The 27,709-nt window shown below is 38.3% G+C and overlaps 1 protein-coding gene across 2 annotated transcripts in view; it reads left to right on the top strand.

Moving 5' to 3' along the window:
• CDK19 (cyclin-dependent kinase 19) overlaps window positions 1–27,709 on the top strand; it is a 127,603-nt gene that overhangs the window by 21,084 nt on the left and 78,810 nt on the right. For both annotated transcript variants that reach the window (XR_773999.1, XM_010561652.1), the window contains exon 3: window positions 27,350–27,460. Coding sequence is in view for 1 of the 2 variants with exons in the window: in XM_010561652.1 (XP_010559954.1) it covers window positions 27,350–27,460 (111 nt within the window). In the remaining variant the exon portion in view is untranslated. The remainder of the gene's footprint in view (window positions 1–27,349; window positions 27,461–27,709) is intronic.

The following is a 27,709-nucleotide window of genomic DNA, read 5'->3' as shown; positions in this document are numbered from 1 at the left end:
CCCCCAAAAAAAACCCTAAACCAAAAAAAACCCCAAACCAAACGAAACCCAAACCCCAAACCCTGCCCGTATTCTGTGGAAGCTGAGAAGATGAAAGAAGCACCAGTGTATGTGGTTCTGTGTGTGTTCAGAATATTTTAATAATTCTGTAACCTGAAGACACTTGACAATGTGCTCAAGAAATATATTGCTGAACTAAAAGGCATTCAGTTTTGCAGTCCAAGACCATTTTGTGTGTAGTATTGCCTAGACACTCAGAATAAGATCTACTGGCTAACTTTCCCTAAGAGAAAAAGCAGATGACTCCTCTCTTCTGATGTTACAGATTAAGTTGGTCTGTCTTTGCTTAGGACTTTGAAAAACATAAGGCCTTCTTTACCACTATTAATATGAGCTTTTCCTAGAAGAAGGCTTATGTCAGTGAAAGCACCATATAGGTGGTGCTTCCTGGGGCAAGTGATGATTACTTTCTTTCAACTGTAGGGTGATACCTGCTGAAGGAATCCATATTTCAGCCAATTCTGTTGTATTGAATATGAAAGTACTAGAGGGGATTCTTGAAGATGTGGTGGTGGTGGTAAGCTAATTTCTTCCCTGTAACTTGAGTCTATTCTGAAGATAACTGAAATGCCATCTATTTCTATGCTCTTGTTACGAGGCAGATTATTGCTTGGCTTAAGCAACAGCATTTTTGAAGAGTAGAGCTGTAAAATATGAATGAGAGCTATGATAGAGTTCTCACTTTTACATGATTATTTAGTTAACAAATGTGACACTTCTTTCAGCTCAAGACTTGTGTTAGCTTATTTTGGAACCAGTGACGAATGAAATGTTTTCCTTATTGCTTGAACATCAGGGTGGGATTTCTAATTCCTTTTGTAATGCAGGCAAAAAAAAAAGTAGTCCTGAATTCCTAGAGCTATTAATAGACAAAATGGCTTTAGGAATTTGTTAAAATAGTTTGTGTTGTAGAACCTGGAAGAGAAACAAAATACATTTTTAGACAATAAGACCTTAAGAAAACTCTGTTCCTTTCCATTCAGAGGTGGGATGTCAGAGTACATTCACTGCAAGGTAGTTTAAAGGTACATTGGAAGCCTGCGCAACAAAAGAGTATGTGATTATGCTGCTGGGTATTAGGGTGAGGAGCTGGATTTCTTGATGCAGGAAAAGCTTTCCTGTATTTTTTGATCTGGAAGAAGGAGACTAAAGAGTCAAACATAATCAAGTGTGGAGATAGACAAGGATAATAAACTGGATTTATAAATAATCTAGTGCATGTTTTGGAAAAAGTTTTTCTTCATTATGCTGAAAAGGTAACTTAACTTTTGGAGGGTAAGGAAGACTCTGTTCAATACTGCTGCCTTTGTGTTTTACTTTTTGCTCCTTACGTTATATAAATAGATTTCTTAGAATGACAAGAGGAGACAGAAGAAACAGACCAGAGGAGTATTATTTGTTAGGGTTGTTTTTGCCTGTGGAGTATCTTGGCCATCATCTGTTAAGAACCAATAGCTATAACTTTAAAAGTCTGCAAACAGCTAACGGTAATGGAATGTTGTATTTGATTATCAAAAAAGCACTAGGGTAGTACAGCTTTATATGAGATTTCTTATCCCAAAGGCTTTCCTTCCTGTGAGAGGATTATGCTGGTTACTTCAAGTACTTTGCTTTCCACAGTTGAAGGGACTATAAACTTCTAATTGAGGATTTGGGGAAAAACTAATTCAGAGAAAAGAAAATTATAAGCCTTTTCTTAATCAGTGCCATTCACCGGCTACTTTCAAAATATCTGGATATGTAGCCTGTCCCTGAGTGTAGAAGAACTGGGCTGCATTAGGCAGAGCATTGCCAGCAAGTCAAGGGAGGTGATCCTTCCCGTCTAGTTCGGTACTGTTGAGGCCATACCTGGAGTGTTGGGTCCAGTCCTGGGCTCACCAGTACGAGGGACACATGGAACAACTGGAGTGAGCCCACTGCGGGGCCGTAAAGGTCGTGAAGGGACTGGAGCATATAACATATGAGGAGAGGCTGAGAGAGCTGGGACCATTTAGCCTGGAGAAGAGAAGGCTTAGGGGATCTTGCCAATGTATGTAAATACCTGATGGGAGGGAATGAAGAAGTAAGAACCAGACTGTTTTTGGTGGTGCCCAGTGACAGTACAAGAGGCAATGGGCATGCATTGAAATACATGAAATTTCATCTGAATATGAAAAGGCACTTCTTTACTGTGAGGGTAACCGAGCACTGGAACAGGTTACCCGGAGAGGCCTATGAAGTCTCTGTCTGTGGAGATGCTTAGAGCTCGACTGGACACAGTTGTGGGCAGCTTGCTCTACCTGACCATGCCTGAGCAGGGAGGCTGGGGTGGATCTCGAGGTCCCTTCCAACCTGAAAGGTTCTGTGATTCTGTAAAACAGTCTTCTAGCATTTCTGTCCGTTTGGTAGAAATAGAGCCATGCCTTTCAGGTGTATTTCTAGTAAGCAGATAAACATTTTGTGCTAATAAAACAGTGTTATGTACTACTTGGCAGTGAAATACAGTGAAGAAACATTGGTTTGCTAAGTTTCAGTAACAGCTGCAAGTCCCTCTTGTATCCTGAGTTGCTTTTCTGAGGTTCCTGACAGGTCACTGAGATTAGGTATCTTATGCAAAGTTCTTGGAAAATTTTTGAAGGGTCTGAACTTTATTCCCAAATTCTTTCTTTTTTGGGTCTGTTTGTCACCAAACCACACATTTAATCTAGTACTTATAACAGTTCCCTGGTATGACTTGCACATAATTTCAAAACATTCAGTGACAAATGAAAAATAAGTTCAGTTTTCCTCTGAAAAACAGTCAGTGTGTTTAGTGTATTCTGGCTGTTCTCTTACTGAGACAGTTCCATGCAAGTATATTTAATAGAGTAGTAAAAATGTCCTGGAAACCAGTGAAGTATTTGTAATAGTCACTTGCAGTAAATACAGTCTTGCTCTGAAATTACTCTTGACCTAGAAGAGGATGGTTTAAGAATGTCTTTCTAGAAGATAGTTTTTTTCCCCTAAAGCACAGTCTGCAGACAAAGATGACTACTACTGAAGGTTTCATATGAACCAGTGACTTGAATTAGGTCCTAGGAGGCTCGTCTGTCAGCTCCTGGTCATTTCCAGCTTTTCTCCCCACCCCAAAGACCAAGAACTTCCCCTCTGCCAAGGATAAATTACCAACTCTAGCCATCTTCTCTGTAAATAGTAATCTTAATTCTAAACTTCATTGGATTTTTGTATAGCAGGGTTTTTTTTTACAGCCCAGTAGCCTTTTTTTTCTGTGGGGAAAAAATAATTAGACTAGGCTGTTACAGATGATTTAAATGGAAGAAGTAGAGCCACAAACCAGCAGCATTTCTCTCCTAGCCTTGCTTAAGAGTGCCCTGAATTGCAGTTTTGCCCTGCATGAATGTTGGGTTTGGGACGCGTAACCGTTTTAGTTGCCACATCCTGTAACTGTGTGTGCTGGTTGTTAGTGAAGCTGCTAGAGGCTGCTCCCTCTGGGAGACCTTGAAATGTTGCCAGTACACTGTGGGACACTAGCGGGAGCATTAGTTGGCCTTTGTGTTCATACTTGCATTTATGGGTACAGGCTAAAATAATTCAGACTGTAATGTTAAATGAGTTACTGAAAGCTCATTTGAACAATTTAGCATGCACGAATTATTCTCAGGCCTTTTGTGTATTGAGGCAATGTACGTTACGAAGTGCTAGAGGGTACAAATATTTTGGCATCCTCAGTTTTGGAGGGTGGGCAAGGCTTTCAAAGCCTTACAGGTTAAACAATAGGTTTTTCTAACCTTTTTGTGTTTGTCAGCTCCCTAGAGCTAGGCTCTGTGTCAGTGAATTTATGTTGTTTTCTGCCTCCCTGCTGTCCATGGCCTTCCTTTGTGCACAGGCAGCTCTTCTGGGGCAGCATCTCTCTCCTTTTGGCTTTGGGGGTCTGTGGTGTTGTGGTGCTGAAGCTGAGCCAGGGAGGTCCAGCTAGACTTGCCGTCTCCGTTTTGAAGCACTTTGTGCCTTTGCCGTGTGCTTCTCAGCAGTGCTGCTGGCAGCACGGTGCAGGGACACTCAAGGGGACGTGTCGTGCCTTCCTGGTAGAGCTGGTAAAGCTCATCTGCTTTTACCTCTGTCAGGTGCTGCATGTCACTTCCAAGCTGCTCTCACCTCCCTGGTTGGAAACCCCTTAGTCAAATGAATGAGGCCTGAAGCTACTTTATTTGAGACTCTGGACCAGGCTGGCCTTATAACCTGTTTGACCTGTCTCTGCATCTCTTAGGAATGCAGAAAAGATCAGCTGTACGGGAATAATGATAACTTTAAACTATTAATAAAACACTTTGAAGATTTGTAATGCCATTGGCTGTCTTTAAGTACAGTTACATAGAATTTCATGATAGGTACAAGTCCTCTGCTTTGGCTATATTGACCTTTTCTTTGACCTTGACTATCACAGCAGCTTGCAGTATTTACTGTTATGTAGGAAAATAGGTTTCTAACCTTGGTCCCCGGCTTTGTTTAAGGCGAGGTTAGGTAAAACAAGGCTTTAAAAAAAAAAAAAAAAATCTGTGTCCCTGAGTAAATTTGCTGTAGGAGATTCCTTTTGAATGTCAGAACTTCTTTTCCCTTGCCAAGATAATATAAATGTGTTGAATATTTGGCATTGTAAAATCTCCCCATAAATTCTCTTCTACCTAATTAGAAAAGATTTAGATTTGATTGTGGAAACTTTGAAACTCCACTCCCTCTTTCAATAGCTGGAGGTAGTGAAATAAGTATAAGTTTAAAAAAATTTTTTTTTGAAGGGATTTTTATTAAAGAGTTAAGGCATGTGTTGGCTAGAAGTGTCTGTGCATCGTGATTTTTATAAGTATGAATCAGCTGGAAGGAGGTTTTTGGTTCGGCTACATGACAACTCATGTTTTGCATGCCATAGGAAGAATAAGAGCTCTCTACGTTACATGGCCTAATCTTGTATAATCTGTGTAATTTAAATGCTTTTTGTGTAAGTGAGTACTTAAATTCCTGCTTTGGTTATTCTTCAAAAGGGTTCTGTGGACAATTTTTGTCTTTTTTTATTTTATTGTATCTGAAACATTAACTTCATTAAATAGAAAAGTACACAGGTAGTAAATCTGTGGAATAAAAAGAGATTTTTGTTTTAATCGGTTAAGTTGACTTTTTTCTTATCGGCCCATAAATGCACTGTAATGTTTATGGAAGTAAGTTTCACAGCTTGAAGTATAATTCTTTTGTCAAGTAATTGTAATGAAAGTAGAGCATCATCTGAAGCAGCTAGTCAGCTCCATTGTCTAACTACAGCCACCTCCTTCACCAATTTAACAGCAGCAAAAAAGAGCATGCAGAGGAGAAAGGAAAAGGGAAATGCTGCTTTTAGCACTCCATTGCTTTCTAAATATAAAATTTGGAAATTTTTTTTTCATACAGAGGTTACTTTCCTTTTCTTGAAGTTGCGTCTCTGTTCAAAGCAGGAGAGCAATATCAACAAATCTATGGCAAGTACATTAAAATGAGGAAGAAAAAGAAAGCTTTTACCCCATTCTAACACAGTGTGAGCTGACAAAACTTCTCTTTGAATTTGGTACTTGACATCAGTTAGGATATAATACAAATTCACAGTGCAGCTGACTAGGGAACATGGGTGTTCAGTGGTGTTCAGGCTCAATTGTTTTCACTTTGAATTTGCTGTTCACTTCAGATCCAGAATATTCCAGAATATTCTCTCAAATGCAAAACCACCTGACAGTGCCTTCAACAGAAATCAACAAAAAAGCAAAGCTAAGCTTCATCAGGTTAAGCTGTAGGCAGCAATGCACTGAAAGCAAATAGCTACTTTATCACTCAGATGAAGAACAGAGTTGCAGATAATGGAGGAAAGATCTTTTTAAATACTTACTTGCCAAACTTGTATGCTCCCTACAAGACTGAGTGTGTGTGTGTGCACACATGAACATACGAGTTTCAAAGCTTCTGTTGGAATGTTTTGTAAATTTTGGGTTCTTTTATGAATTTGTCATAAACCTTTCTTTTTCTCTTCTGTTTCTCATTCTCTGTTTCTCATTACATGTTATGTTCCTCCATTTGTACTTTCCCTGTAGTCCAGTAAAATTAGTTTATACATGTTTTCAGTTTATTCTGTGTGGAGTTGTAAAATTGTTATATTGACTTTACATAACTCTAGAGCGTGCCTTTCTCTAATTTAACATTACATGTGACTGGTTTTGATGCTTCAGACTGAGAGGTGATGGTGTGGGTTTTCAGAAGATGGATTCTTTTTAAGTTGGGACTTCTGTCTTCAGATACTGTTACTAAATTGCCCACTTCATTCAGCAACAGGCTTACATTTTCTTGTTTAGCCTTTCACAACTAATGTAGTAGCAGAAGCTCCTCTTGTTGTCCTCAACATTCCTTGCAAGTGTCAATTCAAGGTGAGCCTTGGCTTTCCCGACATCATCCCTACATGCCTGGGCAATGTTTCTAAACTTCTGTTATGTAGCTTGTCCCTGTTTGCACCCCTCTGTATACTGCCCTTCTTGCATTGGAGCTCTCCCAATCTGCTTAGCCTAGCTGGTCTCCTGATATTTGTATTTCTGAGTAGACCTGCCAGCTTTCCTGAGCTCCTTTGCTCTTCAGAGCTGCTTCCCATGGCCACCTACCAGTTTCTTCAGTAAGCTGAAGTCTGTTCTTCTGAAGCTCTAGGTCTATGCTGTGCTACTTGCCTTCCTCACTCCGCTCGGGATCTTGAACTGTACTAGTTGATGGTTGCTACAGCCACAGCTGCCACCAACCAGTTCTTCATTGTTTGAGAACAGCTGCGTGCCACCATTGTTGGCCCATCCAGTTTGTATATCAAGAAGTTGTCTCTGATATCCTCCAAGAACTACCTGGGTTGCTTGCGCCCTGCTCTGTTGCCCTTCCAGTGGATGTCAGGGAGGTCAAGGTCTCTTCGTAAGAACCAGGGTTTGTGGTTCAGAGACTTCTTTGAGTTGTAGAGAAGACTTCATCCAATTCCCCATCCTTATCAGGCGGTTCTGTAATGTGCTCTCAACACAATGTCATCCTTACTGGTCTCTCTGCTGATCCTGACCCACCAGCTTTGTGAGGCTTCTCTGCGCCCACTGAGTGTCTGAGGCAGAAATAAAATGTTAGTAGTAGTGCCTAAACTGGATAAATTAATACAGAACAGAGATGGCTGGATTGAAAATGGAATGTCAGTGGAAAAATCTTTAGGCCTTGATGAAACGTTAATAAAAAGGTTGCTTTTTTCAATATATCATTTGGCATTGGTTTCAGCACTGTGTATGGCTAAGTGGATAGTGGGTTTAGTCTACAGTTGTGTTTTACTCTGCAGGTTTTTGTATGTTAGTTGTAGTCAGCTTTGTTATTGAAGGGAAAAATGTCATGTAACCTTCTACTAAAACTTTATTCACTTAATTGAATTTCATTATGTTAAAAGTTTGTGTGGTGTTTGTTTTCTTGTGAACCTCTGTGTCTATTTCTGTGGTAAGCTGAAAAATAGCTCTGTTTAAATACAGCTTCCACTGTATCTTACTGGGATTTTTCTTGTCTTTATGATGACTCAATGTATTATTGTATGCGGATTTTGAGACACAGGGAAGCTTTCCTGTTTCCAAACTGTATTTAATAGTACATTAGTCACTAAATGGATAGCCTGGATGTCTTTAATTCTGTGATGCATCTTGTCCACAGGCTTATAGTGTGACGTTATTACTGTGTAGAGTTTTCTTAGTCTGCGTTTTGATAAGAAAGGTATGAGCATCATGGTTTTGTTCCCTGCCCCATTTGGCCTTCTGACTGGCAAAATGCTTCTGCCCTGTAGAAAGAGCATCATGCTTGTCCTTCCTATCTCATTAGCAGTGTCAGGATCCTTCCTTAAACCTGCCTGTTGCCTGTATGTAGCGTATGTACTAAATAGTGGGTATATGTATATATTTGGTGTGCTTGACCTTGAGCTTTTTCATATGCAGCCACATGAGGACACTGAAGTTAGGATAGTCCTGACAGGCTATACTACTGGAAAAAGTCATCAGTTTTTTGCATACATTAACAGCATATTGAAAGAAGCTATCAGTAGAATAATTTTTATTATAGACAGTTACGAAATATGAGATCTGCTGCCAGTTCTTGAAGACACTTGAGGAAGCCTCTGTCTTTTTTTTTCTGTGCTAATGAACTTATCCCATCCCATGGTCCCTGTAGAGTTTTGTTTCTCAACTCTCATTGTCTTTCCATATTTTCACTTGCTTATTAGATTACTCTAGTTTCTTTTTTACCTCAGTTGCCTTTTGTACTATTTTTCTTGCTTTCTTCTCCCTTTATCTCCAGATGCCTTTAATATTTACAGGCAATACAGTGGTTTCCTGTCCACTAGCTCTGTCTTGGTTTGACTTCTCTAAGCTTCTACTCTAAAAAAGTTTCTTATTACTGTGATTAATGATCTCTCCCTGACCAAACTCCAAAGTTTGTTCAGTATCCTCATTTGCCTTAATATCTTTGCATTTCAGACTAATAATTGTTCCTTCTTTTTTGACATGTTATTTTTGTTATGTGTTAGTGATTTTGTTCTTCTAAGTTTTATCTAGTCTGTTTTATTTTTCTGAGGATGGGTGATCCCTGAGCTTTACATACTGTCTCTTAAGTATGTATTATATTTGTGGCCTAAAAAATATTTTACTGCTACTGAATTGTCTTTTATACTGTTCTACATCTGAAATTCACTGAACTTGCTTGAAGCCTTGTAGTCTAAATAAGGAATTCTACGGTGATTTTAAGTTTTAATCATTTTCAGCTATCTCCATTGTTCACATTTTCAGTCTGAGGCCAGATGGATTATTTAATTTTTCTTTCTTCTGGGCATCTCAAATCCAGACCATTTTCAAGCTCTTATTTTCCTTCTTCAGTATTTCCAGAACTCATACGGTTGTTTTTGTTTGTTTGTTTTTAACACAGATGGGCCTGAAAAACAGATCTATATTCTTATCCCACTGGGTCTATTTTAAATGTTATCTTTCTCCTACAAAACACTGCTGTATAAGGTGCTGCTAGAGAAGCCTTCCTTTAAACCACTCAATTTCTGTCTTATCAAATTAAGTGGCCTTGAAGTCCCCTCTAAAAATGCAGAATCTGCAAAACAAATAAAACCCCATGTTTCTCTTCTGTGGTTAAACTTAGTACTCCTGGTTACTCTAGTTAATGCTCAAAATGCCATCTACTTGCTTGTCAGATGTTCATATAATTATTTCTGTGTTGTTCTGCATACTAGTGGAAATATAACTTATCAGACCATTCCCATAAAAGTACTAGTCATGTTCGCATTAGTAAGTCCTAAAGCGTTCGGTTCTCTTGTGTGGTCTGTAGTGAACTGATTGCTTATATTTTGGTTTAACAGCCTTTTCTCCTTTTCTTGCTTGGTGTTTTCTGGTGCTATTGACTTGTACTGACTAACTTGAAGCTTTAAGTACACACCCAGGGCATTATTGCTATTGCATGTGCAAAACCAAATGCATAAAAGCTATAGGGGTTTTCCTGCAGAATTTTTGTCCCCCAACAGGGACAGCTGCATTTGAGGATGGACAGTGGTACTCCTCCCAGCCAAAAAGGTGGTGAAGGAGGAGGGAAAGTTAGTTGAGGGTGTTGTCAGAAGGAAGATGAAGTGAGATGAATTTAGGGCGATAGTTGAGTGGTGGTTGTTTTGCAGCTTATTTTGCCCCAGCAAGCTCTCTTTTTCTTTCTGAGTGCTTAATCTTTAGGTTTCACACATCACTTGAGCTTCCATGTTCATTGGTCCTCCATCACATGCACACAGGAAAAAAAAAAAAATCCATCCATCTAACTAAAGCACGGAGAGGAATTTGTCATCTGGTGCACTTCATTGTTGTTAAGAATTCATCAATATTTACAAAATTGTGCCGAGTTTGCCAAGGCAACAAAAGGCATCTTTCAAAGGTTAATCTGCTGTTACTCTCCTTAATTTAGCTGGAGGGCATTAGTGAGTGCTGGTGTGGGATGAGTCCCCATAGCACTTGAATACATCCAGTAATCCAGGGGCATGGTGGTAAAGGTGACTGTTTCTCCACCATGTTCAAGAGGACTGAGCTGAGATTTCTAGATTTGCTAGGACTTGCTCTCAGAGTACTCATAAGTGGCAGCATTTTCAGCTTGACAGCTTGGCGGTCACGGTGGTAGAAACTGGCTGGATGCAAAGCCTCAAAGTGGCTGTTGCTTGGCCAAAGGGCAGTAACACAGCTGTTACTTTTAATGCATGTGAAAGTGGGCCTGAGTTTATGTCATCTGATAAATGTGGGCTTAATATTAAAAAGTCATGGCATTCCGTTGCATTAACACCGATAAGGGAGCGGTGGGGAGAATGAATATGAAGTGTGACTTAGGTTGATATTGCCCTTTTATAGTGCGTGATGCTCAGAAGGATTCTGTTGTCTAGGTAACAGGGTCTGTACTTCATTTCTTAAGAAAGATGGAACAGATGTTCTTGCAAGAAGCAACCAATTATCACCAGTGAGAATATTGGCAGTATTTAAAGTAATTGCTCTGTTGTTGCATACAGTCCAATTCATATGCTATGAATAGTAAAGAAAATTTAAAGGAAGGAATCTTCCTTGCATGGCTTTTCCTGAATGAGGTTTTTAAAAAATATTTGTGGTTTATAAAATAGCACTCATCAGTGTGTCTTTTCACACTTCCATTTATCATTGTATTTTCTTCAATGTCATTCAGTCTTTTTATTTGGTATCTATAATGTCTCTTTCATGATCGAGTCCCGTTGCTCCATCAAATCTGTGTCATATCACATTAATTTATTTTGTTCATTTAAAATACCTAAAAATCTGAAGGTAATGGGGTAAAAGGATCCTCACAGTAGAATAAGAGACTGAGGGGCTTTTCTAAGTCATGTAAATCTGTTACGAGATTTGATATTTTTTTTTTTATTTTTTGGTGGCAAAATCCAGGTGCAGCTACTCAGATAGCGACTGTGCCATAAAAAGCTGGGGCAAAAGGGAAGCCATATAAACATGCATATATATGAAACCCTGCAATGGGCTGCTTAGGTGGGGACATAGCTTGTGTGTGATGGGATAAGCAGGTGGTGACAGTGGCAAGAAAGAGAGGAGAGCTGAAGGGGACAGTATGGAGCAAGGAGTGCCCGAGAGCTCTCACTGCAGCACTGATCAGCAGCGTGCCTTGTTTTTATGAAAGGCTGTGCTAAAGTAACTTCATGTATGAATTAAAGACTTTATTTTGCTTTTGAATGTAGCTTTGTCTTCGTGGGAGATTATTGTGGTCTTTACAGCATAGGATATGCTCTTGTCTTTTATAAGAGATTTGGGGGGAGGTGTGTATGTAAATACATTTTTATACCTTTTGGGATAAAATCTGATGTTGGATATTAAATAAGAAGAGAGTGCATTGGGACCAGATTCTCAGGACACTGTTTGTGGGTCCTCAGCAAAGCTAAGCCATACCATTATGCATTTTAACAAACCATCTGGCCCCTTGCCTAAACTTTTTCATGCTTCTTGCCAAATATAAAAGGTCTATTCTATGTTTTTTAGGTAGGGCATTACAAAAACATGTGTTCTGTCTTGGCAGTTAATAGGATAAAGGAAGAATCCTTGGCCTACTCTCTTTTTATCAGCTCTGATAAAGGACGTGCTGTTTTGATTTTTATCTAACTGTGGAAAATGTCATAATGAGTGGAAACAAAGTGCATGTTGCACTTCTTGGATTATTTGGCTGAGTTATCCTATTGTATAGTAGTGACATGTTGATTGGGACAAAATGTCTTATTACATTCAGTTATTTCAGTAACCATTGTAAAACATTTGTGGTCTGAGTAGGAAAAAAATATTATTTGTAGGGTTTTTTTTAATCCTTTTTACCAGGCTACTTGCATGTAAGTTCTAATCTTTTGCTTGTCATCCTTTCTCTGACTCTGGCTCCCTTTCTGTGAACTCTTCTGGTTCATCCTCTGTAATTTAATGCAGATGATGCATCTGGTCGCTTAGCTGTATGTATTAGATTGTGTTTGCCTCTTCAGTCAGGGGCAATACTACTTAAATGTTCATGTTCACTAGCAGAGCTGCTCTTTTGTTGTCTTTTTTCAAACGCTGTTGTCTCTAATTCCTATTCTAAACCTTTTCTTTGTCATATAGTTTCTTCTTTGTGTAGTATCCTTCATACTGTGTTGGTTAGACTTCCTTATGATATCTGATGTGTAGGTATTTGTGACTTCTCATATCCTCTTCTTCCTGCTTGCTTTTCTTCTGTTGATACATTTTTTTGATTCTCCTCGCGTTTTCCTATTCTATCATGGGGTCTGTCAGCAGCAATATTTACTACTTTTGCTGCTGCTTTTGTACGCTAGAATGCTTATAATAAAATCTTACAATCAGCTTCTGCAGATTTTTCACCTGCTTTCATGAGAGTTTTCTCCATTTTTACAGTTTAATTGTATCACATATTGCCAGTCCCAGGTTCTTTTCACCACCCTTGACATACCCTTTGAGCCCTCCTCTTTTTCTGCCTTCTCTTTTCATACAAATCTGACGTTTTATTCCTGAAGGTCATGCTGAAAGGGTAAGAGTTTGACAGGTACTTTATATTTTTCCATTTTCTATCCTTGGAAATAGAAGCTTCTTCCTTATGCCCCTTCTTTTCTTTGCAATGATTCCATTCCTCCCTTATGCCTCATTTTCTCTTCTTCTTTCCGACCTTCTGGTTCCAACACAGACATTAGCCTGCCATCTTAAGTAACCTCACTTTCATGGGAACTAATGCTTAAAAGAGTAGAAGAGGAGGGCACTTTTGCCAGAGGGTTGGTGCGCCTCTGGACTTTGTGCCAAGGTTAGGGGAGGGTTGTTTGTGTTGCGTGTTTTCTATGCGTCTCTCCCCCCTTAACATTTTCTGTATTTGCCCTTTGCTTTCCCCTCGAGTAGTCTTTTTGCCTCAGTCTTACTTTTCCTACCTAGCTCATTCTTTTTTTATACTCTTTGTCCCATTTCCCATTCCTTGCCTCACCAACACCTTTTCTTCCCTCTTCAGCTTTGCTAGTGTCTCCTGCTTTTTTTCCCCCCCTCTTCCCTTCTGTTTCCACAGCCAGCTGCGTTCCTCACCACTGATACAGTATTGTAGTCCGTGCATCCTTCTCCCTTGGTCTAGTCTTTTTTTCCCAGTATTTTTCTCCAAGGTCTCGTGTGTCTCCTCACTGCTGATTCCAGCTCTGCCGTTCCTCCTGCTCCCAGTGCTGCTGAGCAGAGCAGCCGGTAAGCTGCAGGCTGGGTCCCTCTCCTCCTGGCTGCCATGCTGCTTTCGTTCTTCCTGCGGTGGTTCTCCTGACCGACTCTTACTTCACCTTCTTCCTACCTCTCCTCTTTCTGGAGTGAGTTTCACGTCCCTTGCCCCAGAAGCGGGCAGCCTTCTCCTCAGGGACTGAATTAAGCAGGAGAAAAATGGGGGAAACTTCATCCTTTGTTTTATTGCTAGAGCTGTCTCCGATGTGCGTCTTTAACAGCCATAAAGGTCTCATAAGTCCATTTCTACAGAGTGTGCGCAAGTAACTTTTTTTTCCCCCAAGGGAAAGTGAAGCATCAGATGACAGTTTGATGATACAAAATTGCTTAGCCTGGTTCTGTTCCATTGCTAACCTGTGCAGAAGTGCAAAATATTTCATAATACTGAGCAGCTTGTGCGATAAAATTATGTTTGCATCTATCAGCATTGAATTTTGATGTGGTGGAAATGGGAGAGAAACAACCCTAGCTATTTACAGACAGCGATGGCTTCTTGAACGATCTTTACTCTGGTGCAGGTTGAGGGTAGGGGGAGAATCTTTGAATCTTCATCACTGTTCTCCTGGAAACAGCTCCAAGTTTAGGAGCAGGCAAAAAGGCAAATTCGAAGTCACTAGAATGACTTTAAAGTGAATTACTGAAGTCAAGACCTGAGAGCAAGCCAGACTTGGTCAACCTCATGAATCCCTGGTATGTTCAGATGTTGAGTGTCTATGTGCCGTCCTGATCCCTTTCCACCTCAGAAAGAATACAGTAGCACTAGAAAAGGTAAAGAGAAGGAGAGTCAAGAAAGTTGGTGATACAACACTAATACTGAATGAACAGAGACAAAATAGACTGGGAATCCTTGGGTTGGAAGGTGGGGAAGCTGAAGGAAGATGCGGGAGGTCTAAAATCAGACTCATATGGAAAAGTTAATTAGGGAATTGTTATTCAGGGTTTATCAGAGCAGAAGAACTAGGGCAACTGAAGGAAGATAGCAATCTCTTTCCAATACAACTTGATTTTGAAACACAGCTCCCCACCAGGGATAGGACTAACTTGGGGAGGAAGATTGTGGTTGGTGGCTAATTGAGCAACTGCGCGAAACCAGTGAAGGGCCTTGGTTTAAACTGGTTCTCAACTCCCTGATCTGCTTTCTTGCTGGAAGCTGACTGCTCATACAACAAAAGGCTTGTACTTTGCTGTATGCTGCTCTACAGCGTGTTCTTTTCCTTAGTGTTTGCTTCAGCTACATCAGGGGCAGGTTAATAAGCAGACTTGAAATGAGTCTTGAGTCTGAATCAAGTACAGCAGCTCGTACTTCTTTGAGTAGGAACGTACATATATTGCACGTTTTGTCCTCAATGGTGTTACTGTAAATAGCTAAGTGGTTATGTGAACTAGTTCACTAGTGCCCAGACTGGAAAATCTCAGCCCAAACCATTAGTTTGGCAAAGTTAGGAGCAATAAAGATGCAGGAGGCTTGCTGTAGTTTTGGGGATCTGTAGTAGTGGGTGGTGGCATAATTGTGTAAGAAATTTTCCTAACTTCTGAAAGACATATTTCTTTTTCTCTACGCAGTCCGAAGTTGTTATTTCAGAAGGAAGATGCACATAAATGAGCTCTGTCATTTTGGCTGGGATTATAAAAACATTATTTGCTACTGCTGATTGCATGCTTGATGAGATACACTGGATCTGGAAGAGTTCTGTTGCAGGTCCTGAGAGTGACTTCCAGTTACTCATTTCTGCATAATATCTGGGACAGTATCTGCACTCAGTTCTCAGGAAGAAAGTGTGTGTTCATGGTATGTTGTTTTCAGGACCACATAGCTTTTGCTGCCTTGGGCAAAAAGTCAGTTCAGTATCCATTTGCTTGCAGTAAAAGTTACTTTACAGAAAGGTTATATTCAGTGAAAGATTAAATGCAGAACGCCACATGCCTAACCTCTCATGTTGGTAAGTATTTGCTAGTTACTAGTTTCTACTAGTTATTAGTTTCTTCATCGTGTTACCTACTGTCATTTCAACACATCTCTTACAACACTGATGTTGTTCTGAGTCCTTATGGGTTGCCATAAGAGTATATTTACCATACCTTGTTTATATTTTTATCTCTTTGCTCACCAAATTTTGTGAATTACATTAAGCCACCTTTTGAGCCTTCCTAAACTGTGTCGGTCCTTATTGGGGAAAATACTGGTTTTGCTGCATTCATTGCTTCACTGAAGATTTTTTCATATTTAATAGAAGAATGAGGAAATAGCAGGCTTTAGATTACAAAGTGACTTTTTTGTCCAGTTGCAGTCTGATCCTGAGAGTATGAGAGGAATCTTGTGGTAGGCGTTTAATGACTTGGGAGGCCGCCAATGAACATCTTGTTTTAGCTTGCTTCACACATTAGATTTGTCTAACGTGTGGCTAAAAAGATTGCAGAAAATTTGGGTAAAAAGTGAAAACCTATAAGCAAAAGCAGAACAAATTTAATGGGTAATTGTGTTAATAAACACTAAGAATGTTCTAGCCTTGTGCTTCCAGAGTGAGATGCTGAATTTGTTGTAAATAACTGTCAACAGACTAATTGCTTCTATAATTCTTGAGTAAAAGCTCTGAGAGAGTAATATTTTTAAATGAATCTTATCCTGAAACGGTATACAAGAAACCTGATTGTAAAACTATGTGCAAAACTTTTATTATTTTAAACAGATCCAAGTTAATGAAAGGAAGTTAAGAACCAAGAAATACTCGCATTCTCTCCTCCAATCTGCAGGCATGTTTCTCACTTGGAGCGTGGTATTAGACTCAATTTATACTTGCAACTATAGGATTGTCTATTAGCTTGTTAAACTAGAGGTAAGACATTAAAGCAGATCAGTTGAAGTACATCAAACTTTAATGGATGCTGTCATTCAGAACTAAAGCAGCTTTAACTTGATTCCCATAAGGAACAGAGGTTTAATGTGCTTAATATGTTTTGAATTCATACCTCTGATTTGATTTAATTTTCCATTTAAAGAAGACTTGAACTATAAATTATATATCTAGACTCCTGCATCCCAGTCTGGAGTAAATAGAATGAGTACATACGAAGAATAATTATTAGTTTTTCTTTTTTTTTTTCTCCTTTTTCTTTCTCTCTTTAACTGTATGAAGGTTTTTGTTTTGTTTTGTTTTTAAATCTTGAAATGCTAAAATACATACAATTTATGTCACATAGTACTGTCATTGAAAACTTAGGGCAATCTACAGGATTATATTATTCTTCCCTGAAAAATCTACTATTCCTGTGATTCAGCATCATGAAAACAGGACCTAACAGAATTGTGTCCTGACTGGAGGTTGCTGTTGTGTTGTGGGATTAGCCATCAGTGTTTGGTCCACATTAGGGCATAGGCACTTGATTTCATTTCTTCTGAGTTTCTCAGAGCATGGCTCTGGCTCTCTTCATACTGGCTTCAGGCTGACTGCAGGGTAGCTGATACCTGATCTAGCATACAACCAGTGGATACGAAGTTAAGCCATCATTGTTTTCAAACAGTTTTGAATTACAGGAGAGCGCTGGATTAATACTTCATATTATGAGAAGAGTGCCTTCTTAAGATGCTCTTGGAAATTCTAAATTATTGTTAGACTGTTGCCTAATATTAACATTTGATTTATATTCCTGTGTATTTTTGTATCAGAGAAATAATTGTATGCAAGTTGAGGACTTGGGTGTAGCAGTACTTAGCAGCAGCATATTCTTTGACCTTGAATAATACACCAAGTCCTTTACAAAGCAGGAGTAGTTAAATTCTGGAGTTGGATTTGTAATGTTCAGCATGCACGCTTGAGAAGCTGTGTAGGATTTAAGTTACATGATGTATGCAACAATTCTTGGCTCTTTCCAGGGCTGTGATACCTTCCTTCAGGCTGCAGGGAGTCACCTCTATTTACTCGGAATGTTGTCCTGAAGTCTTACATGCTTGAGCTGTGTCCTTTTGGGCACTGTGCCCCTTCCACTCAACAGATCAGAGCAGAGCACTGGAGAAGACTGAAGCCAGGTTTGCTGCTTGCTGGGACTGCTTTGGTCATTGAGCTGTCAGATTAAGAGAGGATGCTGACAGCCTCCTAGCCAATTTGTTAGAGCTGAATCTGTTATATATCAGCTGAGAGAAGCCCTCGCTGACTGAATTTTACAGGTGGTTTTGGCAGAGATTTTGGATCTTGGGTATAGGTGTGAGAGGGGTGTTGAGCAGCTCAGCGTTGTCATGCTTGATGTGCTCTGGGTCTACATAGAAGCAAACCCAGGAAATTTTCAGATCATATGATAGTGAACTTCAGGATCAAAAGCAGAGGCACAGAGTTGCACTTTTCTGTGAGTCCAATAGATGTATTTACCAAGTTTGAAGTCTGGTCAGTATCGCTAGTAGGATACAAGAAGTTGTTGGGCGGAAGTTTTTTCAAGATCTAGATTTTATTTTCATGGTAACTGTCAAATAACTTGTATTATAATTTGTGTTGTGTAGTTTGTAATGTATAAACTGTGGAAAATGGAAGAGTATCACAAAAATGAAAATTTGATAATAAAAATGTTAATCAAAAAGTCAGTTAAGTAGAGGAGATAGTAGTAAACTTTAGGAATAAAGGGGGAAAATAGGTTGTAAAAATATTTTCTATGGGAATTCTTTTCAGGATAGCGTTGTAATCACTGCCCAATCCTTTGCATAGGTTAGAAAATTATTACCTCTTGAGAGAGGCATCACTACAGTGCCATAATTATGTTGAGGTTGGAAAAACATACTTTTTGGCTATTCTTTTGCTAGAACACTATTCCTCTTACTCTGGTTCATATAACATTTATCTTTCTGAAATCTTTTTGAGAGGAAAACCTACTTTGAAAAATGGATGATTGATCAGAATTGAAGTCTAGTCGTGTTAGTTGCCCTTCTACAGGGGTTTTGGAAAGCCTCAGTTGCCATCACTGTATTCTCTGTGAGATACAGTGCAAGAGCAAGGTGGTAACTGGTTGCCAGGAAATCAGAAAAGTGGAGAAGTGTTAGAGTAAGCACTCAGAGAAAACTAAGTTGCAGTTTAAAAACCCAGACTGAATGTGTAGGTTTGTGGAATTATGTGATGCTACCTTTGAATTTTAAAGATATATTAGCAAAGTGGTGTGTTCCCCCCCCCCCGACTCGTTGTAAAGACTGTTCTAATACAGCTTTAGGTTTAAGAGTCTTTGTTAGTTTGACAGGAAATTTATCTTCTCAGTAACAGAAGAAATTTCTAGTGAACCAAAAAGCGAATTGAGGGTATCTTAAAATCTTCAGAAATGACAAACATTCCTTTTTAGCAGGTTACTTTCTATAGATGTTTTCAATTTAGTTGTTGGTGTTATCTGAGTGGATGAATGCTCTTTTATATTATTGTAGGCCAAATAAGGAGAAAAATCTCTATTGAGAGAGACAGAGCTTAAACTTTTCTATACATTTCAATTGGGAGGAAAATAGTTATTGTTAAATCTCTGTCAGACTGACCAAATTTGACTACAAAGCTGCAGTTAACAGAAGAGAGAGCATAGAATTCGATTGTCCTAAAGCAAATCTTCTTTCCTTTAAGAAGATGCAGAAATTCAATAATAATTCAGATGTACTTTATAGAAAAGATATGAAAATAAATGATATATTTAATATGAGCACTCAAGCTAAGTTGATATTGTGTGATCTTAACGTTGGCATTTCCTTATATAGTTGTATTAAACATTAACAATTTTCTTGTTTTGGAAGTAATTTTACAATAGTTCATTCTTTCTATTTAAAAGTCTATGCCATGGTATACCATATTGGTAACTAAGAAATGGAAAGAATCATTATACTTGTATTTCTGCCTGTGTTCTTCAAGAAAAATGCTAAAGTTACTTAATTTTCTTTTGCTGGGAACCTCAAGAATTAAAAATGCTGTTACCCTAGTTTCTATTCCTTTATTTTAGTTAAAATGTAATACTTATGAAAAGTCTTTTGCCAAGCTTTTGTTTCAGAATAATAATGTTATTTAGCAATGCCAGACCATTTTCAGCCCCCAAAATGAAAATATTTATAGAATAAATACTTTCTTAATCCTTGTCATAGGAGGAGGGTGGGGCATGTTTTTGTCTTCTTCCTGTCCTGACATTTGGCAACTTACCATCTAGATTCTGGTTTTTTACTTATGTGTTTTTTAAAACATGCTTTATCTTTCTCTTGTGGAAGTTTGGAGCCATCGCAGTTTGGGAGCTGTGTGCTTTAGAGAGATGGGAGTATGAAGAAAGGAGAAGGTTGAAGGACATGTAGAGCAGACTTGGAGGGGTGTTTCAATATGAAGGTCTGCTTGGGATGAAACCGATGAAAATTGCATGCTTGTATAGGAAAATTAGAGGAACGAAGAGAGTCTGCTTAGACTCATGCTTTAAAATATTTTTGCTTGTTAATTTTAATTTGGAGTGTGCCTTGTAAACTGAGGTAGCAGTCCTAGCAGTTCATGTAAGAATGGCAGCTGTTAATTTTCGGCATTTCAGCCTGCCTCCCCTACTTGGTTTTGTGTGCCAAAGGCTGTCGAAGGGCAGGGCTTGACCAGACCAGTATACAAAGAACATGTCCTCTCTGAAGCAGAGCTTAAGCTGCCACTTAAACTTTTACCTTTCTTCTTAGGTTCTTTTGACAGTTTTGGTTTAGTTTGGTTTTTTTGTTTGTTTTTTTTTGTGTGTATGTGTGTCCATGTCCATTGTTGTTGCCTGCATCTTTTTGAGACCTCTTATACATGTGTCAGCCACAGACAGCTTAACAGCCAGAAGGACTGATAAACAAACCCTCTATACCTGCTCAGGGTTTTTTTGTTTTTGTGGGGGTTTTTTTTTGTTTTGTTTTTTTTTTTAACTTCAGTTATGCAGTAACTCTGTAAGTAGAATTTCTTTAACTAGAAAAGGGAATCCAGATTGGAAAATCCCAAACTCAAGAATCAGTTGGATCACTAAAGACAGCTGAATTTTGAGTAGTTTTTAAATGTAGTACGCTGTTTCAGTTCCCCTCTCTTTTCTTCCTGATAACTTTGAGACCTGTAGCACAGTTAGCAAAGGGTTGTTCTTACAAGTTTAATAGAATTAATAGCTGCCTGGTTGTAGTTTTTATTTTGAGACACCCATATATACCTGCCTGAGGGAAAAGCTGCAGCATGAGCTCAGTATGATAATAGGCATCAGAGGGTCTATGTGGAAAGGATAATATTAATAACACAGAGGAGAGGATCTAGTCTTGATTAATAACATCTGAATAAGTTGGAATTTTTAAAGAGCTTCTGAAGGAGTAAAATGATGATCTTTAGCTTCCTTTGCAAACCCCAACTTCAATTTAAAACCAACTTCAGTGACCCTAGAGGCTTTGAATATATTCATCACACAAGAGGCAGCTTTAAAATTCTACACTGTACAATTGCTTTTATGAGCAGTCAGGCTTGTGCTTTGGTCTTTCCTATGACTTCTTGTGATCCACATCTCTGCCTATTAAAGGTTTTGGTTCTAACCTTGAAAATGATTAAATGCATTACAGAGTGCATTTCCATCAAAGAAGCTACCAAGGTTGTTCCAGATCAGTTTAACTGCGTAGATCAAAAGACTGGAGTAACCTACATGAAAGATAGGAACACCTCTTAGATGAGATTGGCCTCAGAATAAATTTCTGAAGATGATTATGGGTTTTGTCATCGCTGACACAAATACATGTCTACTGCAAGATTTACTAGTATAAGTAGTGAGAGCAGTGTTTGTCTTCCTGTTTTCTCTGATTTTTCTTATGTTTCCTTCACTGTGAGGTGAAAGTGTCTGTCCTCACCCTGCTTTTGTAGGTGGTAGCTAGAAAGCATTATTCATCCTACAGTGAAAAACTATTTCTGTGCAAGAGTTATTTCTTTGAGGAATGTACTGTCTGACTATTTTTAAATGTGCTAAATGCCTTCATAATTGATCATGTTGTTTACATTAGTAACTGTGTAACTTTTCTTCTGTCTCACAGAAGTTATCTTTTTCTTTGAGGGGGGAAAAAAGGCAGAACTTTCTAAGCCTCAAAAGAGCAAGAAACTTCCTAGTTGCTACTCTACTTCATCTAAAAGTTACTTGCACTATATGGTGATAGGCAATTTGTAGACTAAGTTAAAAGAGTTTAAACCAATTTACTGTAGGAGCTGGCTGTCAATCAGTACATGATCTTTTTCATCTGCTGGAGATGATCAATAAAACCTCACCAAATCCATCTTTTGTGAAGGCTTTTATAAAAGCACATACTACATAGACATTGCATCACTGAATCTAGTGGCTGTTACATCAAGTTCATCAAGTAATGGTTGGTTTTTTTGTTGTGTTTTTTTTGTTTGTTTTTTTTTTTATTTGTGGTTTGTTTTTGTTTTTTGTTTTTTTGTTTTTTTTTTTTTTTAATGATGATCAGGTTGCAAATGAGATACACTGTTTTCCCTGCTATTGAGAAGCTATTCCTGAACCTTCCTGTTCACGAGATGCCATCTTGCAGGGTAAATTTATCTCTTATCAGTTGTATCTGTTTGTTCTTGAACCATGATTGTCATTTAGCATAATTATGTCTTTCATCTTTGGTGCTCATGCCTTTGTATTTTAGTGGATATCAATCTTATTTTCTTTCAATATTTGATCAGTTACAGTAATTGAGCAAGCTTTTTCTTCCCTGTTGAGAGATAGATTGTTTGCTCCTTTGGCCACCCTTTGCCTCTTTCAGGGTGAGTTCATCTCTTTGTGTGTGTGTGGAGAGGGAGGTGTTTGAGCATAGGTAAAGAAAACTGCTTCAAGCTTCTACACCAATTCTGTTGCCAACGTACCTTTTTCTCCACCCCTCCCCTGCTATGAGAGACATTCACTTGTGAAGGAAATGCTTAGTGTCCCTCGTGAGAAAACTTACTCGTCAGAAAGCAGAAGAAATTACTAGCAATTCTGCATATAGTTTGTAGCTGCCTGGAAACCTACAAGCTGTTGCATGCTATTTGGGCTACCCAAATGCAGCATTTTAAGACTTGAGACCGTGGCATCAACTAAGAACTGATGAGCAAAAATACTTGTTCAATTCTCTTGATCAGAAGAATAATTAAAAAAAAACAAAATCAAAACTAATACATTTACAAGAAAGCCATTGTACAGGATGGTCAAAGTTGCACAAATGTTGACAATTCAGAATTATGTCCTTCTCAATGACTTTCTGCCTAAACTGCTTTGTATGCTGTTACCAAGAAAGAAATGTACTGTAACTTATCTGAGAGACGGGTTTTTATTAGCATTTTACTGCAAGTTGGGTATGATGGAACTTTAATTTTAGAGCAACAATAAGCTGAAGTACTATTAGAATGTGATGCTGTGTTCACTTAGTAATAAATTCTAGCAGTTGCAGATCCTTTTTACATTCAGGTTGTTATCTTATTACAATAAAATGTCAGGTACATTGGAATCTTTCAATTACTAGGACAGTATATTGATTTTTTTCTTACTAACTTCAGACTTGAATTAACCAAGTCTCCAAACTGATTTACTTCTGCACAAGACCTAAGAAGAATAGTATTGTGTTATGTTTCATTTATCCACTTTGTATGTTTAAAGTTTATATGGCAATCTGTGGTGCAGAAAAGCTGCAGACAATGATATACCGTGTCTCTGAAGTTGTCCTTGGGATTCTAGGTATGGCTAAAATGCATATCTGTGAAATGTGTTTATGGTGATGAACAGACATACAACCATTTCAGAAAAAGTTGTACGACTTAACTGTTAGATGTATGTGGCATGTGACAGCTAATAAAGGGAGTAATGGAATGGCAAAACTGGAAGGTGAGCCATTAGACTAAGCTAAAGTCTTATGTAAGTGTAGTCTTACAACACTCTTTTTTTGTGTTTGGTGTTTTTTTTCCTTCTGCCCTATATCTCCTGTTTGGATGATATATTTAAAAATCAGTTCTGCTCTGTTACTCAGAGAATTTGAAGTCAGGTTCATTCTCAGCCTGCACAAAGGCAATAGGAACCCCCAGCCCTTCATAGCAGAAGCTGGCAGAAAAGCACCAGTGGCAAATCTAACATGAGATGAGTTAGGTCTTTGTTTTCGAGATTAGGGTTAGCTGAAGAACTAAGTACTACCCTGGCATCCTTTATAGCAATACAATACAGTTAGGTGGTTGGTGTAGAAGTAAAGTATTGACAAAATTCTAGTCAAACTTAAAAGTCATTAGGGTAAGTAGTTGGTACAACTGTGATGCTAGTAGCTTTAAATATGTCCCCATGTTTTCACATTATTGGCTTCCACCTGTCTGCTTTAAAGAAAATATTATTTCTGAAGTCTCTGATTTCGGTTTAGCTAAACCTGAGATCAATACTTGTCTTTGAAACACTTGTCTCAAATTTGCTGTCTCTTGATTTCGATAGCTGTGTATTTGGTTCTGCTCTATATTCCTTTCTGATCACATCTTTCCAGTGCTTTTTGAATGGCTCCCCTCATCTCGACTCTTTACGTACCTGTGAGTAACATCAGTTCGGTCCCTGTGGTCACCCTCTCTTCTGCTGTAGTTTGTCTCTAGAGGAGATTGTCAGATTTATGTCTAAAAATAAAAATTTCTGTTCGTGACTCAAGCTAATCACTTGTGCCCTAAGCTATGGTTTCTGATCTCATCGAGTTGGTACCTAGCACTGGTACCTAGCCCAGCGTGGGTAGAGCAGAGCTCCCGTTCTTGACCCAGTGCACTGGACTCCAGAGCCGACGTTTCCTTGGTCTGGCTCCTGCTGCTGAAGCACCGGCTGTATTCTCCATGGCCAGAACGTAACAAAGCCTTTAAAACTGTTCTGGTTTGGATGTGCACTCCTTCTTTCCACTTGGCAGCTTTCTATTTTACATGAAATTTCTTATGGCCTCCTGTTATATTATGGTTGTGACTCAGTAGAAGAATAGGAAGGTATTAAAGGTCCGTTGTCTGCTAAAACTACAAAAGCACTTCCAAAATTACTATCCATGGTAGGTGCTAAAGCATTCACTGAAGGTAGGCAGATGAGAATAACATAAAATTTGAGTTGCCTTCCTCCTTAATTAACAAATTTGTTCATCTGTTGGAGTTACAGAATCGATAACATAAAAGCTTATTTGAGTATTCTGAATAATAATTTATCAGTATTTTCTGTAACACACCATTAGATGGAATAAGATGATCTGACAAGTTTTCAGCCTAGTTTTTAATACTGGTCGGTGTCTAAATAACTACAGAGTGAGTTTAGGTCAGGGGATCAAGTCCATAAATGCTACATATAAATTATGAATATCCTCTTAAATATAACTATTAGAAAAGATGCATTTTGGTAAGCATTCATGTCTCTCAAATGTTTTGTTTTGTAACTGTTCCTCTTGAGAAAAAAAAATACGTTATTATTTATAAGGCTGCTGTAGCTGCTATGATTAAAGTATTGGCAACATCTTAGCGTCTTCTAGATTGCAACTTTAAAAATAACCTTATTGCTTTTAACATGTTCATTTACAATATGGTTTAGAAATATTCCTAGCTTTTCTGAACAGAGCAGACTTGAGAAGCAGGTGGGTAGAGAGTATGTCTGTAACCCGTGTAAAAAGACTTTGTTAGTTTGGTGGGAGCTCTTGCCATCTATGGCTGCAACTATAACCGGTCATCCAGTAGCTGAAAAATACAGTGTCAGAACTTTTTTGCAGAGACTGTTGGCCTTACACTGCTCTATTCTTCAGCTTCAGGGTAGATACAGACATTCTCTGTGAGAAACTCAACATGTGTAGTATAATACTAACCTAATGATTTCTTCCTCGTGGTCTCATGTTTTTTACAAAAATCAGTGTTCAAGATCATGCCACTAACGGTTTGATTCTGTCATGTGAAAAATGCTGGATTTGCATAAGGCTGCTTGTTGTGTCATCTAAGTTGAATCAAAAGAGGAGAATGATTTAGAAATAATTAGAAATAATTTACTCATTGTAAATGAGGGTATGTGATTGTTGTTTTGGATAAGAAATTTACCACTTTCTTTAATATGGAAGTATCCTTTTTCATTACTTGTGTGAAGAGGTTTCAGGTTTCATTTATTAATCAGTGTTCTGATAGACGGTGGCCACTGCTATGTACAATTTCTCTGTGTGGACTGGTGTGAGCAGAGGTGTTTGAGAGCTGCAGAATATACACATTCCTGTCTCGTTTTCATGTAGCACCTTTCTGTTAATGCACAACACTTTAGGCATTCTTATGCTCTACATAATATTTCTGTTAACTTATTTATTATATGCTAGCATTTGATACGGAACTATATTCTCTTTGGCTGTTTCTTACTCCAAATTTTTACTTAGTTTGAGAGAATGCAGTACTTATTTTTTTTTTTTTTAAACAATTTGGAATTATTTGATATTGCTGCCAACAGTATCTTTAAGAAAAATCCAATAGCAATTAAAAAAAACCATTATAGTAGGTACATTATTTTTTCTCCCTCAAGTTTAAAAATTATCCTAAAATAAAAAGAACTCTTTATTAAAATAAAAAAAAAAAAAAGAGAAAAAAGGCAGAGGCATCACATCAAATCCCTACTGGAAAATAGTTTTTAGTATTACTAAAGACAAGGTATACGGCAACATCTCTTGATGCATGTTGAAGAGACAATTTTAATCTCTAGGGTTTTGTTTATAATTCTGCAACTTGTTACTGTTTGCTAAGTGACAAAATAATTTTTGCTCTATCTTGTAAGACATACCTGGGCATGACTATTGATCAATTCATTAGGGAGGAGTTTCTTTCTTTACAGCTAGAAATGCTTAGGAATGTTAGGAAGAGGAAGAAACAAAAAGAAGAAAACACTTCCTGCATGGTAGAAAAAGCATTTAAATGATTTCATTTGCTGGAAAACTGGAATAGATATAAGCAGTTCTAATATTCTTTAGAAGATTTCTTGTCTTGACAGATAGCTGTATAGCCAAGGGATAATATAATTTAGAATTAATCCTGTTCCTTGTTTATTTTAGGAGAAAAAAAAAATATCTTGAGTCTTTTCTGTAAGGTGAAAAAAGGGAAGATTAATTTCTCAAGTGTGCCTTGGAAACCTACACCATTTACTATTTCGCCATTATAAATTGATTCTTGGCAATTTATATATTAGTGGTGCAGATGCAAGCAATTTTCAGATAAAACAGAAGATCAATCATTCTTGTGACTGCAGTATGGAGGAAAAAAAAAGTGATTCCATGGAAATGACATTTTTGGGAGTACCACTTCCCAACTCCTCCTGAGACTGATCTAATCTGGCAGAACGATGACTTTAGCAGTGGTGCCTGCTTTAATGTGCTAATTAGTCATGAGACCTAGTTTTCTTTCTGGCAAGTAGTAAATAAGCTTGGATTTATTTCTGGATTACAGGATAGTAATTGAAACGACCATTAGAAAAATGGTTTTGGTAAACTCTTCTTTCAAAACACCTTTATGTTCTGAGAACAACAACTCCGTGGACTTCGAGGCAAGTGAGGCAGGGATCCAATGCAAAAGAAAAGTATTGGTAATAAAATAATGATGTGGTGATCAAGAACTGTGTTCTCCACAGAAGGAACTGGACCAACTGCACAAGCTTCATTCTGGCATCCTCAAATCCTGATGTTCAGCTTTGATAACAGAACAGTTATGTTTGTGTGTAGTAACATCTTTTAAGGTAGAAGCTGAGGGTGAGCGGGATGAATAGGTGGGATGGGCAGAGGAAGGTAGCTAGTGACGGTCAGCTGTGCTGACAGAACAGGGACCCATGCCACGGAGGCTGTGTGTATCCTGATTTTGACATTTTGAAGATAAGGTGCTGAATCAGTGGTGTCTTTTCTTCTAAGGCCTGTTTTAGGATTACTTGTTTGCTATTTGTGCTAAGACCTGGTTGGTTTGTTTGTTGTTGTGTTTGCTTTTCTTAACAAGCACAGAAGTAACAAGAGCTTCTCTGTTTCTCTGCAGCTTTTACGAGAGTTGAAGCACCCTAATGTGATTGCATTGCAGAAGGTTTTCCTTTCTCACAGTGACAGAAAGGTTTGGCTGCTGTTTGATTATGCTGAACATGATTTGTGGGTAAGTACAGATTTTCCTGAGTGTTTGAGGTAGTGTAATATGAGCTGGTTCAACTGATGTGTGTGTGGCATACCTTCATATGGTGCAGAGATGCATAAATTTCTTGCTCTGTGATTAAGGGTCTAACTGACATCCTGTTCTTTGTACACTTCAAAACCTGCAAAAGGCTATGTAGAATTTTTTAAAGTCAGATTTCATTTTGAAGCTAAAAGAATTTTCCTACAAGCTTTAATTGGAGTTAAGGAAAGT

This window comes from Haliaeetus leucocephalus, unplaced genomic scaffold (genome assembly GCF_000737465.1).
Source record: "Haliaeetus leucocephalus isolate CR32 unplaced genomic scaffold, Haliaeetus_leucocephalus-4.0 Scaffold149, whole genome shotgun sequence".
In the NCBI taxonomy this organism is placed as follows: domain Eukaryota; kingdom Metazoa; phylum Chordata; class Aves; order Accipitriformes; family Accipitridae; genus Haliaeetus; species Haliaeetus leucocephalus.
Note: the sequence above shows the minus strand (reverse complement) of the source record. Positions and strands in the feature narration are given on the sequence as shown.